Source organism: Grampus griseus (genome assembly GCF_964374135.1).
Source record: "Grampus griseus genome assembly, chromosome: 12".
Classification (NCBI taxonomy): domain Eukaryota; kingdom Metazoa; phylum Chordata; class Mammalia; order Artiodactyla; family Delphinidae; genus Grampus; species Grampus griseus.
Window position 1 is genome coordinate 25,751,654 of NC_139006.1, and position 14,833 is coordinate 25,766,486.

Here is a 14,833-nt window from a genome sequence, read left to right on the forward strand (position 1 = left end):
CACCTGGTCAGCCTGCCTCCGTATTTAGTCGCGTATTCACTGAGCGTGGACCATGTACTGGCCACTGTTCTAGACGCTGAGGAGGTATCAGAGAACAGACAGAAAACACATTGATGACTCACACATAAGAGAAGTGGGCTGGAAAGCTGGGGCTATTGTGGCCACAGAGGCTGGGGGCTTAAAACTCTCCAGGGGGCTCTCAGGATGGAGCCCAGGGCCCTCACCAAGGCCTCAAGCTCTGCAAAACGCGGGGCGTGGGTGGCAAAGGAGGGATGCGGATCAGCATCCCAGGACCCCACACGACCCAGAGATCACACATGGAGCACAGGGCTGGTGATGTGGGGCGAAGCCAGACGTGAGGGGCACGTGCCCCCTCTCAGGATCAGTGGAATCATGGGGTGTTGAGGCAGTGGTGTCTGTGCCCATAATAGACAGGAGTGTCTCTAACCCAGAGGTTCTCAAACTTGTTGCCAGCAGCACACCTTCTTTTTTTTTTTTTTTTGGCTGCGCCATGAGGCTTGTGGGATCTTAGTTCTCCGACCAGGGCTGGAATGCGTGCCCCCTGCAGTGGCAGCACTGCTGAGTCCTAACCACTGGAACGCCAGGGAATTCCCAGCATACCTCTTTAAATGCTATTAAAAAACACTATTCAACCAAAGTCCTCCTTAGAACCTGACAAATGACACGAATTAGTGGCCATGTCCTGTAGGGGCAGTGTCTCCCCTTCAGCTCTGGCATATCCTTCCCACCCCTACAGTATCTTCCAGGAGCCCCGGACTCTAAAGGAGCCCAGTTTGAAAACTACCCATATAATCTATCCCATTCATGTTTTAGGGAAGAAAGGTGAGACCAGAGAAAGCAGTCAAGTTCCCCAAGCTCAGAGTCCATGGGGGTGGCAGGCAGGTCACTGGACAATCAGTGCACAACGTGACAAGTGTGGGATGGCAGGAGCCGGGTACCAGGGCAGCACAGTTTGCTCATGCACTCAACCACATTCCAGATGCCTCTGATGGGCCTTTGATGGCACTGTGGGGCTCCCAGGGACTCAGGCTGGGGTCCGCCTCCTCAGTTGCAGCCTGCCCTCCTGCCCTGACTGTTGGCAGCCCTGCTTGGGGCTGCAGCAGGACATCCAGGCTGTGGCGCCCCACCCAGTGCCCTGAGGCGACCGTCCAGCTTTGCCACAGCTGCCCACGTGCCCTGGCAAGCCACCTGCTCCCGCTGAGCCTCGGGGCCTCGGCCTCTGTCAAACAGAGCAGTGCTGAGGGTCCCGTGAAGACATGCTCCCCGTGGCTCCACGACCACCTGGACTGTCCCTGTGTCTAACCTCCCCCCTCCCTCCCATCCACCTCTCCTCTCACAGAGAACATCTGGAACCAAAATTCCCTGTGTTCTTGCCACTTGCCACTGCCCAGTGGCATCTCCCATGGCACATCAGGGTTCAAGGGAACCTAGTTTGAAAAACTTGAGTATTAGGAGTTCCCTGGAGGCTTAGTGGTTAGGACTCCATGCTTTCACTGCCCAGGGCCTGGGTTCAATCCCTGGTCAGGAAACTGAGATCCCACAAGCCTCACAGTGTGGCCCCAAAAAAGAAAACAAAACAAAAAACAACAACAACAAAAAAGAAAAACATGAGTACAACAAAAAGGGTGGAGCCCATAGAGCCAAGTGCTGAATGAACACAGAAAGTGCTTCTCTGAGCCTCGGTTTTCCCACCTGCGAGATGGGTTCAAGGTCATCTACCTGCCTACCTGGAGAAAGTACTGTGTAAGTGAGAGGGCCGTGTGTCTGTCCTGCCCCAGGAGCAACCCAGGAAGGTCAGTCACAGAAGAGAGGCTGGGGGGGGGGGAATTCACTCCGAGTGTCCGGTGGGTGGCTCGTGATTAGACAGCCATCCTCAGAGCAGCAGAGCCCAAGCTGTGAGAGGGCCCAGGTGCCACCGGGCCAGGTTGGCACCATACCCTGAGAAGCAGAGGTGTTGCTAATGGGATCACAGCATTAAAGACTGGATGCAAATGGCCGGGTACCAGATGTCCATCCGCATTTCCCAGGAGCTATGTGGTACCACAGCAGGAAGGGCAGGGAAGAGCCGGACTTAAGTAGGAGTCCCAAGCTCCCAACCACACAGGTGGCCAGGCTAAGGGAAGCTCTGTGTGTGTGTGCAGGCACGCGCATATTCCACAGCTTACGATCCTGCCAACACCTCTCCTGAGAACTGAGCCTCACTCCCGGCCAGCCTGATGCCTCTGCCCAAGGTCCCAGTGGGCAGCCTTGAACCTGGGGTCCTCACCCTTGCTGCCCAGTGCCAGGCAGGCAGGCAGGGCGTGAAGGGCACATCCTCACCTGGCCACCTGGCCTGTCTGCCTCCCCCATTCAGGTACCACCTTTCTGGGGAGGGACTTTCTTACCCCTCCTCTGAGCCCACTCTGGGCAGAGACACACCTGTGTATTAGACATATCCCTGCTCCAAAAGGAGAGGCACCATGTGGTGTGATCTGAGCTGCAGAGTCCTGGGTCGCCCCAGCCCAGGCTGGAGAGTCAGGGAAGGCTTCCTGGAGGAGGAACTGCTAAGCAGAGGCCAAAGGATAAGATAAGGTTAGTAATAAGTGAGTGGACAAAACCAGGTTGTGTGGAACCCACTAATCAGCCTGTCACCTTGAGCAGAACTCTTAACCCACTGCGGCTTGGGACTTCTCATCTGTGAAATGGGTGGTTTGAATACTGTATGGCAGGGAATTCTCTGGAGGTACAGTGGCTAGGACGCCACACTTTCACTGCTGAGGGCGCAGGTTCAATCCCTGATTGGGGAACTAAGATCCCACAAGCCTCATGGTGGTATGGCAAATAAATAAATAAATAAATAAATACCGAATGGCAAGCATTAGCATGGAGCATGGCACATGTTACCTTTGTGTCGGGCCAGGTTGGCATCCCAGCAGGGGAAACAACGCATGCAAAGGCCCAGAGGCCTTTGAGCCAGGGGAATTCTTCAGACTCCTGGAAGAAGCTTGTGAAGGTCCAGGCCAAGCCCTAGATGGGGAGATAGGAACTTGCACAGACCTCAGTGCAGCACCTACTATACACCCAGAGCTCGGCCAACAGAGCCCTGGTGTGCCTCCAACCCTGGGAGGCTGGTGCTACCAATATACACATTGTGAAGAGGCTGAGAGGTGAAGTCATCAGTGGTCCCTCAGCCAAAAAGTGGCAAAGCCTGGATGGATGCCCCAGACTCTGAGGCTTCCCACCTGCCCTGAGGTATATGGAGTGAGTCCCAGGGAACTCAGAGAGTACCTGGGCTGCCTCCACCATGGAGGCCCTGCCTGACTTCAGCCAAATTCCTACCTTGCAGACCTCAGTTTCCTTAGCTGTGAAAGAGGGACTAGAATTAAAATCAGTGAGCTGCTAGAGAGCCTTGTTCTGGGCACTGTATACTCTTACCTCCTTGAAACCTCACAGAGGAAATGGATGCTCAGAGAGGTCAGGAAACTCTGGGAGGTCACAAAGCAAGGGAGGGAGCTGCATTATTAGCCCATTTTACAGATGAGAACATGGGAGCAGCTCGAAAAGCTTAAGGACTATTTGCTTCCAAAGTCCCACCAGCCCTAACCATCTGATACACTGCCCCTTGGAAAGCCATGGAAAGTTCTCTGGCCTTGCTGTATCCAGGGAGGTGGTGTGGGGACCCAGCAGGGCCCATACAGGCCTTTGGCTTTACTTTTTGGGAAAGCAGGTAGCCCCGGGCACTCCTGAGTCTGACCAAAGGGCAGGTTGGGCCCTCATGGTGGCCCCATCCTTCACCTCCCTCCCTGCCTCTCCAACTGGCCGTCCCAGTCTCTGGGTTCCACTTGACCCTCTTATCCTTCTGCAGATATGAAATGTAAGGCTCCCCACTGAGAGAAAGACTGGGTAGGGGTCCTCCCACCTGCGACCCTGAGATTGACCAGATGGCATCAGAGTGCCCATGGAATCTGGAGGTATAATTTTGCAGGTTTGAATTCCAACTTAGCTACTTCTGGGCCATGTGACTGTGGGGAGGCCCTTATCTCTCTGAGCGTCCTTGCGGGATGATTGTGAAAATGAACCAAGTAATCACAGGCCAGGGCTATGGTCCTCGAAGGAACACTTGTCCCCTGTCTCGGCTGGCACCATGCCCAGGTCATGGACTTGAGACTTCTCTGTAAAATGGGTATAGGAGGTTTAAACAGTCCTTGGAAGGGGTCCTTGGATGGGTAGGCACAGTGGAGATGCAGGAGCCAGATGCCCCCTCCTCTGGGTGAGCCCAGGGCACACCCCCAAGTTTGGGCATATCCTGTTGCAGTTTCCAGCCACCACACCACCTGAATCCATTGGTGATCTTGAGCCAAACACTGAGCCCCCTTTCTCTATGCCCAGAGAAGCAGCTCAGGCTTCCCACGGGTTCCTTGGCCTGAAAGGGATTGTCCAGTGCCTGGAAGAGGGCCGGGGTGGGTCGTAAGAGATATAGTGCCAGGATCAGGGAGAGGCCTGGGGCCAGCGAGACTCGTGGGCATCCTGGGAAGGACAGGAGCTGTGTCTAGCCTGGGTGTCTAGAGCCCAGCGCCAACATAGGCAGCCGGGAGAGGAGCACGGGGTAGCCGCACCCACTGCAGAGGGTGGGAGAACGCGCCCAGAGGCGGAAGGGGCGCGCGGGAACCCTCAGGGACCCCGGAAGGGGCGCGCGGGACGGTTGACCGCGGCCAGGGCAGCGGCCGTTGGCGAGCGGCGGCCTGGGCCAAGAGAGGTCAGGCGTCTTGCCTGGCCGCGACCACCATGACCAAGGACTCGCCCAGCCCTTCTGGCGGCGGCCGCGTGACACCCAAGAAGCCGGCTACTCCGGGCCCGGCGGCGGCGGCGCTGGAGGAGCAGAGGCGTGAGCTGGAGAAGCTGCGGGCCGAGCTGGAGAAGCTGCGGGCCGAGCTGGAGGCGGAGCGGGCGCGCGGGCGGGAGGAGCGGCGGCGCTTCGCTGCCCAAGCGCGGCAGCAGCGGGAGGAGGCCGAGCAGGAACGGCAACAGCTGGTTGATCACCTGCGCTCCAAGTGGGAGGCGCAGCGCAGCCGGGAGCTGCGGCAGCTGCAGGAGGAGGTGCTGCGGGAGCGCGAAGCCGAGATCCGGCAGCTGCTGCGCTGGAAGGAGGCCGAGATGCGACAGCTGCAGCAGCTGCTGCACCGCGAGCGCGATGGCGTGGTGCGCGAGGCCCGGGAGCTGCAGCGCCAGCTGGCAGAGGAGCTGATGAACCGCGGCTACTGCGGCCGTGCGGGGGCGCCCGAAGAGGCCGCAGCGCAGTGCCGCTGTCGCCTGCAGGAAGTGCTGGCGCAGCTCCGCTGGGAAACGAACGGAGAGCAGGCCTCGCGCATCCGCCACCTGCAGGCGGCACTCGACGTGGAGCGCCAGCTCTTCCTCAAGTACATTCTGGAACACTTCCGCTGGCACCCCGCCTTGTCCGGCACCCCCGACCCCCAGGCCGCGCATTCTTCAGAAGAGCCACCTCCTGAGGCCGCCGCCAAGTCCTCATGTCGACTAGAACCCCTTGACGGCCTGAGCGCGGGCGCCCGCGCGCGCTCCCGCTCCCTCGACCGGGTGCCCGCGGCGTGCTCCAACTCCCCGGACAGCGTGCTCCCCGCGCGCGCCAGCTCCCTCGATTCCTTGGCACCAGCGCGTTCCCTCTCGCTCGACAGCACCCTGAGTCGCCCCAAGGCCCCCGAATCCTCCTCTCCAGACGCCTCCATCCCGGGGTCCCTGAGCCCCCCGCCGCCACTATCGGAGCGCAGGAGACCTAGCGACCCGCGAGGAGGGGAAGAGTCCGGGAGTCAGCCCTGCGAAGCCCTGAACCCCCTGCCGCCGGGCCCGGACTACAGCGAGCTGCTGAAGCAGAACTTGGAGCTGTCCGAGGCGCTGCAGGTCCTGGCGCGCCGCTGCTCCGGCCTGCGCGAAGAGAACCTGCAGCTGCGGCGCGCGGGCTTCTCCGACAAGGCGGACAAGAAGGTGAAGCGGCTCAAGGTGAAGCATGCCGAGCTGACCGACCTCGCGCGGCGCCTGGAGGACCGGGCCCACAAGCTGCAGGAGACCAACCAGCGTGCTGTGAGCGCGCCTGTGCCCGGCGAGAGCCGCGCGGGCCTGGAGCTGTGCCAGGCCTTCGCCCGCCAGCGTGCGCGGGACTTGTCGGAGCAGGCTAGCGTGCTGCTGGACAAGGACAAGCAGATCGAAGAGCTGCGGCAGGAGTGCCACCTACTGCAGGCGCGCATCGCCTCGGGACTCAGCAGCGCCCCGCTCGCTGCGGGGGGCGCCGCCTGCGCCCAGTGGCTCAACGTCAGAGACCTGGACCGGCTGCAACGCGAGTCCCAGCGGGAGGTGCTGCGCCTGCAGAGGCAGTTGACCCTGCAGCAGGCCACCAGCAGCGCCCGGGCGGAGGCGGGCGGCCAGAGCGCGCCATGCGAGGAGGCGCGGAGCCAAGTACAGGCACTGGAGCGCGAGCTGAGCGCGCAGCGGCGAGAGTGCGCGGAGCTGGGCGCGCAGGCGGCGGTGGCGCGGCGACGCGGCGAGAAGGCCGAGGCGAGGCTGCAGGCGGCGCTCCGCGAAGGCGCCTGGCTGGCGAAGGAGAACGCGCGGCTGCAGGCCCAGGCCGACTGGATGGGAAAGGTGGCGGCCGAGAACAAAGACGTGCGCGGGCAGCTGGGCCTCGCGTGCCGGGAGCGCAACGCCGCCGGCTTGCTGGCGAGGCAGCTGTTGCAGCAGGCGGCACGAGGGCAGGACAGGCAGCAACAGCTGCTGCACGACCAGCAGAAGGCCCTGTGTGATCTCCAGACGGCCTGGGAGGAGATGCGGGCACTGCAGTGTCAGCCTGGTCACCCTCCCCAGGAACCCCGCGAGGCCCCGCCAGCCCCGGAGTCCCAAGTGAGAAGCAGTGGAAGAACCAAGTTGCAGCTAGGGCCTGAGGACCAAGCATCGTCTCAGCCTAGCAGAGCCAAACAGGAGAAGGAAGACTTCCTGCTGGAGAACCCAGTTGCCCTCGGGGAGGCAACCAGTGCCCCCAAAGTGCCAGACAGAGTCCCAAGCAGCCGACCTCTGGACTCCAGGCCCCAGGCCAAGAAAACCAGCTCCCAGTCGAACTCCTCCTCTGAGGTGGAGTCCATGTGGGCCCCTGTGCCATCCTGCCCTACTCTGGACGTGGACACAGCCAGCGAGGTGGAAGATCTGGAGCCCTATAGCGTGTCCTCAACCCTGGAAGTGGGGGGTTCGGAGGCCCCCACCACCCCCAAGCTCAAGATCTTTCTGGCTCGGTATAGCTACAACCCATTTGAAGGGCCCAACAAGCACCCCGAGAGCGAACTGCTGCTCACTGCTGGGGATTACGTGTATGTCTTTGGGGACATGGATGAGGACGGCTTCTACAAAGGGGAGCTTGAGGACGGCCGGCAGGGGCTGGTGCAGTCCAACCTGGTGGAGCAGATTTCAGATAGTGACATCCTGGGCTGCCTGCCCCATGAGTTCCCTGACCTTGGCCCCACTCGACTCCCGGCTGGGCAGGGCAAAGCTTCGAAGGAAGACACTGGTCACAGCTTAGTACCTGGGAAAGCCCAGGGGACAGTGGACAGGGGGCCACACGCGACAACGGTGAGGGTGGGCTCCAAGACCGAAGTGGCAATAGAAATCTCAGATGCCAAGATGGAAGATGGCCGGCTGGGCTCTCAGCAGAGCATGGGCAAGCAGGGCTTCTCCAGACCTCTTCTGGGGACCAACAGTGTCTTTTGTGTGGCCCCTACGCAACTTTACCTGAAGAGTGTTGCAGCCACGTCGGCCGAGATCACCTGGGTTGGCAGCAGCCACCCCCACATGGTGTACCTGGATGACCTGGAGTGTGCCCTGACCCTAGCGGGCGTGAGCTGCTACACCTTCCACCACCTGCATCCCGGCACGAGGTACCAGGTGAGGGTGGAGGTGCACCCACCGTGGGACTCGCTGCCGGAGCGCTGGGAAACAATGTCCTCAACCATCACCTTCAACACACCCTTGGCGGGCCCCCCTGACCCTCCACTGGACGTGCTGGTGGAGCACCATGCCTCACCGGGCCTCCTGGTGGTCAGCTGGCTCCCCGTGACCATCGACTCAGCTGGGTCCTCCAACGGAGTCCAGGTCACCGGCTATGCTGTGTATGCCGATGGACTCAAGGTGGCAGAGGTGGCCGATGCCACCGCCGGGAGCATCCTGTTGGAATTTTCCCAGCTCCAGCTGCCACCGATGTGCCAGAATATCTCGGTGAGAACCATGTCCTTCTGTGGAGAATCCGTGGATTCAGTGCCGGCTCAGATCCCTCACAACTGCGTCACCTGTCTCCGATTGCCAGAGATGTCTCCCTTTAGCTGCACCTGTGGGGACCCGTCCACTGGCAGAATGACCTTCCCCATCTGCCCTCAGAGGCTGGTGCTGACTCCCCCGAGGGCCAAGGCCAGTTCCCACAGCCCCGGAAGCTGCGGGGAGCCCCAGGCCAAGTTTCTAGAAGCATTCCCTGAAGAACCCCCAAGGAGGCAGTCCCTGAAGCCCAGACTGAGTTCAGACGGAGAATTTCCAAGTGCAGGGTCAGACAGCCAAGCCCAGAGGCCCACAGAGGCCCGGGAGCTCTCCAGAAAGGACCAGCTCTTCCAGAAGAGTCCCCGGAACCACAGGCCACCTCTGCCCCAGGGCCAGTCTCGGGGGGAAGAGGACCAGTACCGGCACATGGGCACCAGCCAAAGCCCTGCTGCAGGAGTCATCTGTCGGTCCCCTGAGTGTGGACCCAGGAAAGAGCCGTGTCAGGAGAAGGCTGCCCTTGAGAAGGTCCTCAGACAAAAGCAAAATGCTCCAGCATTCACCCCTCCCCAGCTGGGCACCAGCCAGCGATACGTGTCTGACTTCTGTGACATTCTGCAGGAGGAGGCAGGGCGCTTCGGTCTATGGGGCAGAGAGGGGCGAGAGCAGAGGAAGGAGCTCAGGAGACAGAGCAGGCCAGGTCAGGCTCTGGGGGGCAAGAGAGAGGGCTGGTTCCAGGAGCCCAGCTTGGCACTGTGTCCCGCTCCATCCAGCAGGGTCATCAGGATGTCCAGGGGTGGCGACCCACCGCTGGGAACGAGGGTAGACCCTCCAGCCAAGCTCTTTGTGGCCCTCTCTGATTACATCCCCCTGGTGATGTCTGCCACCCCCGAGGCTGCAGAGGAGGAGCTGACCTTCCGGAAAGGGCAGTTGCTGAGAGTGTGGGGCCCTCAGGACACCCACGGCTTCTATCGTGGCGAACACGATGGGCAAGTGGGCAACATCCCCAGGCACCTGGTGGACAAGGTGGACACGGGCACGGAGTGGACTGGTGGGAGGTGGCATTTGCTGGGGCAAGGGTACCTGCCCTCCGTGGCCCACCTCGATGACTTTGGGGGGCTTAGAGGCCCCCAGGGCTCCTTCCCCCTGCCGCAGGGGAGCCCCAGAAGGCCCTCACTGTGGACTCCAAAGACCATGGTGGCGGCTCTGGACTATGACCCCAGGGATGGGCCGGCAGGGGGCCTGGTGAAGGGCAAGATGTCACTGAGGGTGGGGGATGTGGTCACTGTCTATGGGCCTGCAGATGACAAGGGATTCTACTATGGGGAGTCGGGTGGCCACAGAGGCCTGGTCTCAGTCCACCTGCTGGATCACATGTCCCTCCAGGGAGAGCGAGTGCAGCTCCCCGCTCTAGCCACCTGCGCCCCACATGCGGACCCACCACCAAGCCCTCCTCACTTTGTGTGCAGCGCCTGCTCCATGCACCAATGCTCGGAACACTCGGCCATCCCAGTCCTCCTGGCCTCGAGGCCAGCAGGGCTTAGGTCTGAATGGACCTGTTTCCAGAAGAAAGCAGAGCAAGTAGCCCCCGAGAGGCTGACAGGCTGGTAACCAGCAGGTTTTGGGAGAAGTGCCTTTTTCTGCTCCATCACCAGTACGCGTTTTCTTTAGGAGTTTAGCCTTACTCACCCATTGCCTTGTATGAAAGTCTCAAGAAAAGCCTGCTTCTTAAATAAAAAAAAAAGCCATCAGAATGTTATTTTTTCTATCTTTTGTTCAACTCCTCATTAAAATGTTCATAGAAGAAAAGAAAAAGGATGTTTTAGAAGTGAAAGCACAACCAAGGAACAAAGCCCGCCTCTCCTCCCTCTCTGCAGACATGTTTCCCTGGCTGGGGGGGTGGGGGGGAGGGTGCGAACCCTTTAGGGAGGCTCAGGTCAGCGTCGGCTGGCAGGGCTGTGGAGGGTCCAGCGAAGAGCCAGGGCTGAGAAGCAGGGCCCCACAAGGTGTCCCTGCAGGCAGACTGTGTCCCTGGGGTCAGCCCTTTGTGGAGGGTGGGGTCAGCGCATCCCAGCTGGGGGTCCCCCTCTGTATCTTTCCCCAGCGCTTCTCACTTCTGAGGGGCCTCCCTGGGAGGGCGTGTCCACATTCACCCCATTCACAGAAGAGTCACTGAGACTCAGAGGGTCCCCTTGTCTCAGGTCACAGGGCTGCCGTGCTGCTTCCTCCCATGGTCCTCTGGGGGCTCCCATTCCAGAAGGTGGGGACCAAGGGTGGTCTTCATTCTTCTCTGCTTCTATTTGATGTTCCACTTTTCCCCATGTCCCCACTGCTATCAGAGAAAGGGCACCACCTTCCCTGGGGGCAAGGGGAACTGATTGGAAGCATCCGGCCAGAAGGATTGGAGCTAAGGGCAGGTTCTCTGGGGAGTTGGTGAATCGGGTCCAGAAGTTTCCACTGTGCTGCCCCCTGGGCTGAGGTGGGAACAAGGAGGGGCAGGCCCAGGGGATGCCTCAACCCAACCTGCCTTATCCTCAGAGAACACAGGAACCAGCGTGGAGGCCATGAGGTGCATGCACATACTCACCACTTGTGAGCAGAAGCTTCAGGTCTCAGCCTGGAAGGAAACTGTCCACTGAGGGCCATGACCACCCCCTCTCCCGCACAACCACCTGGCTTTCCAGTGAGAAGGCTGGCACAGAGTCTCCTCGGCTGGCTGGAGGGGCAACCCAGACCGGATCACAATTTCTTATTTTTTTAAAATTTGGATGAAATATACATACCATCAAATTTACCATCTCAACCATTTTTAAGTGTACGGTTCCGTAGTGCTAAGTACATTCACGGTGTTGTGCAACCCATCTCCAGAATGTCTTTTCATCTTGCAAAACTGAAACTCTACACCCATTACACGACAGCTTCCCACCCCCTCCCTCAGCCCCCGGTAACCTCTAATCTACTTTCTGACTGTACGAATTTGACTACTCCAGGGAGGTCATGTAAGTGGACTTGCACAGTAAATTGTCTTTTGGTGTCTGACTTATTTCACTGAGCATAATGTCCTCAAGTTTCATCCATGTTGTAGCAGGTGTCACAGTTTTGTTCCTTCTTAAGGCTGAATCATATTCCATTGTATAGATGGAGCACATTTTGTTTATCCATTCATACATCGGGGTTGCTTCCACTTTTTTGGGCCCTTGTGAATCATGCTGCTGTGAACACGGGCGTGCAAACATCTCTCAGCTTTCACAATCTTTCAAATCATCAGATCTTTGTGAGCTCACAACCCAGAATAGAACCTGAGGCCCATGAGAGAGGCCCACAAGAAAGCTGTTTTTGCAAGAGAGAACTACCCAGCCCCTCCCGGGGCGTGGGCTCAGGTTGGAGGGCTCAGTGGGCTCCCCACAGTCTGAGGGGGGGCACAAGTATGGTCCCCACATACTGGAAGAGCAACGACAATTTAGCAAGAGGATAGAAACTTAATCCAGCACTTTCAAAATTAAACACAGTAGCTGTCATTCCATGGGAACCACAAATGTAACCCAAGGAGAATTATGCTAGCCATATTGTCCCATCAGTATTTTTTTTTTTTTTTTTGCGGTACGCGGGCCTCTCACTGTTGTGGCCTCTCCTGTTGTGGAGCACAGGCTCCGGACGCACAGGCTCAGCGGCCATGGCTCACGGGCCCAGCCGCTCCACGGCATGTGGGATCCTCCCAGACCGGGGCACGAACCCCCGTCCCCTGCATCAGCAGGCGGACTCCCAACCACTGTGCCACCAGGGAAGTCCGTCCCATCAGTTTTTACTTAACCTCCTCTCCTGACCATTGGCCAGCATCTCTTACCTTTTTTCCGATAGCTGCAGAGTAGTCTGTGTCATGGCCAGGAAGTGGCACCCCACCCCTCCCTCCTGCCCCCACCCTGCCTGTTTTTCTCCGTTGCCCTTATCCACACCTGGTATGTCACCTGTGGTTTTTATACTGTCCGTGTTCCATCCCTGCAGTCACCCCACCCCAGCTGGAATGTAAGCCCCACAAAGGCAGGGAGCTCTTTGGCTTGTTCATTGCCTGGCAGATAGCAGATCCTCAATAAATACGCTTTCTCTAGTTGCGGAGAGCGGGGGCTACTCTTCGTTGCAGTGAGCCGGCTTCTCATTGCAGTGGCTTCTCTTGCTGCGGAGCACGGGCTCCAGGTGCGCGGGCTTCAGTAGTTGTGGCTCTCGGGCTTAGTTGCTCTGCGGCACGTGGGATCTTCCCGGACCAGGGCTCGAACCTGTGTCCCCTGCATTGGCAGGCAGATTCTTAACCACCGCGCCACCAGGGAAGCCCAGAGCTAGCAATTTTTGATCATCCTCTGTGTGTGGCTCCTGTGCAGGGCTCTGGGGGTTCACATCACGTACTGGGCCTCCCCATCCCCTGGAATAGAGTCAGACATGGACCCTGGGAAGCAGAGGAAGGCTGTGATTCTGATCGCGGGCACTGGGGCAGGTGAGGAGGGGGTCATCCTAGGCGGAGGGAACAGCAAAGGCCCCGACTCATGGGAATAATGAGCGATTGGACATTTGGGGAAACTCAGGGAGCAGTGGCACGGGCTGGCGGGGAGGGGATGGGGACAGGTGCCCTCCTGCTGGCGAGGGCCCCCTCTCCTGGAAGGGTTTCAAAGTCAGTCCCCGGGAGCTTTCTCACGCCGCCACCAGGGGGCAGCCTGCGCGCACCGAGGGCTGCTCTGCAGGGACCGCACCCCTGGGTCAGGGCAGCCGAAAAGTCTCTGACCCTGTAGGCTTGGGATTCAGGCCCCGCCCAGCCCTGTTCTCTCCCTGCCCTCTCCCCAGAGCACCCTGGGGGGTCCCCCATGTACCCACAGAAGCCATCCTTCCTCCATCCTTGGGGAGACTGGCCAACCCCAGTGTCCCCGAGGCCACAGGAAGTGTCAGTGAATGAGCAAAGAAACGCAGGGCTTGGCAGGCTGGGGGAGGCCACTGAGCAGCCACCTGGGTCTGAACCCTAGCCTGCCAGTGGACAGCTGGGAGGCCTCTCTGAGCCTCAGTTTCCTCATCTGTGGCAGGGCTGGGGCAGGAGGGTTGATTTGAGCAGGTCATATGTACCGAGCACGTGGCCCGGAGTCAGGACCCAAAGGAAGACCAAAGAAGCTGGTGAGGGCACAGGTGATGGGGGTGTGGGTCGGTCGCAGGGCAGATGGTTCTGGGCCCACCTCTCTTCCCCCTGGGGCCCTGAGGTCCTGAAGGCTTTGAGCAGGGGCAGGGGGAGGCCACACAGGTGCAGCAAGGTGAGCAGCTGAAGAAGAGCAGATGCTTGGCCTGGGCCCCTCCCGACTGACCAGACGACCTGGAGGCCCAAAGCCTGTTCAGGCCTGCCCAGGAAGGGATGGGGGATGGAAGCTCAGCTGGCCAGAGGGCAGAGGGAGCTATGGAGTGGGCAAACGGGCAGTATCCGGAGAGTCCGGAGAGTTCTGGAGCGAGGGTCACTGAGCTTGTCCTGGTGACAGCCACTTCTGCCTGGGGGCCTCTGGCCAGGGCCCAGCACCTCGCCAGCCCTCCTCCCAGTCATTTCTCGTCAGGGACCTCATGTCCCATTCTCGCTCCCCACAATGTCGGTCTGATTTACCCCCCTTCACCGACAAGTAGACAAGAGCTGCACCCACAAACCAGCCTGAAGATGGCCGTGTGGCTCCTCCAGCCCTTCCAGAGGCTCACCTGTTGTGGGGAACCCCATCCTGCTGGGGGCCCCTGGGGCCAGCCCATCCATCCCTCTCTTCCTCTCAGTGACTGCCCTCTGCCAATGTGCATATTCAAAACATAATGTTAGGGTGGGAGGGAGGGAGCCAGCAAGAGGGAAGAGATAAGGGGATATATGTATATGTATAGCTGATTCACTTTGTTATAAAGCAGAAACTAACACACCATTGTAAAGCAATTATACTCCAATAAAGGTGCTAAAAATAAAAAAAAAAAAGTTGATATCCAAAATGTCAATTCTGACTTCTCAAGAAAATATTAAATTATTATGTTCAGAATAATTTTAAAAAAACCCATAATGTTAACTGATCAATTCCAGAGTCCTTATATGAAATCTGTGTTCATATGAGCAACACAGCATGGAGGTCACAACATAAAAAGCTCAGAGTCACCTCTGAGGCCCATTTGAAGCTCATCTCACCTTTTGGTCAACACCCTGTCTCCCTGTCTCACCCCCTGGAGGTCGGATTTGGAAGCAGGGTTGGGGCTGGCAGGGAGTCAGGGGTTCCACCTAAGGCAGATCCCACTAGCCAACTCAGGTCTTATGAAACCGACAATATCGCCAGGTGAGGCTGGCTCCAGATCCTGGGCACAGAGGGTTCCTGGGGCTGTGGTGACACCAGGGACACCCCAGCCAGTCCCACAGGAACGGACCCATGGCAGACCCCACCAGTCTGTCCCAGTCCTGTTGGCTGGGGGGGTCTGTCATGGGTCTGTTCTGGGACCCATGAACAGAACAGAGGCTCCCCCTCTCTCAAAAGCCCTGGTCTCTGATACCTGG

General features: G+C 59.0%; 1 protein-coding gene across 1 annotated transcript; it reads left to right on the plus strand.

Annotated features, from left to right (window-relative positions):
* Positions 1 to 4,785: 4,785 nt before the first annotated feature.
* On the plus strand, positions 4,786 to 9,909 carry LOC309830825 (RIMS-binding protein 3C-like; the record flags this gene model as incomplete). The annotated part of the gene is made up of 1 exon (XM_082667656.1): positions 4,786 to 9,909. One exon carries the CDS (start codon positions 4,786 to 4,788, stop codon positions 9,907 to 9,909), a length of 5,124 nt encoding a protein of 1,707 aa, XP_082523782.1.
* Between the last annotated feature and the right edge of the window lie 4,924 nt (positions 9,910 to 14,833).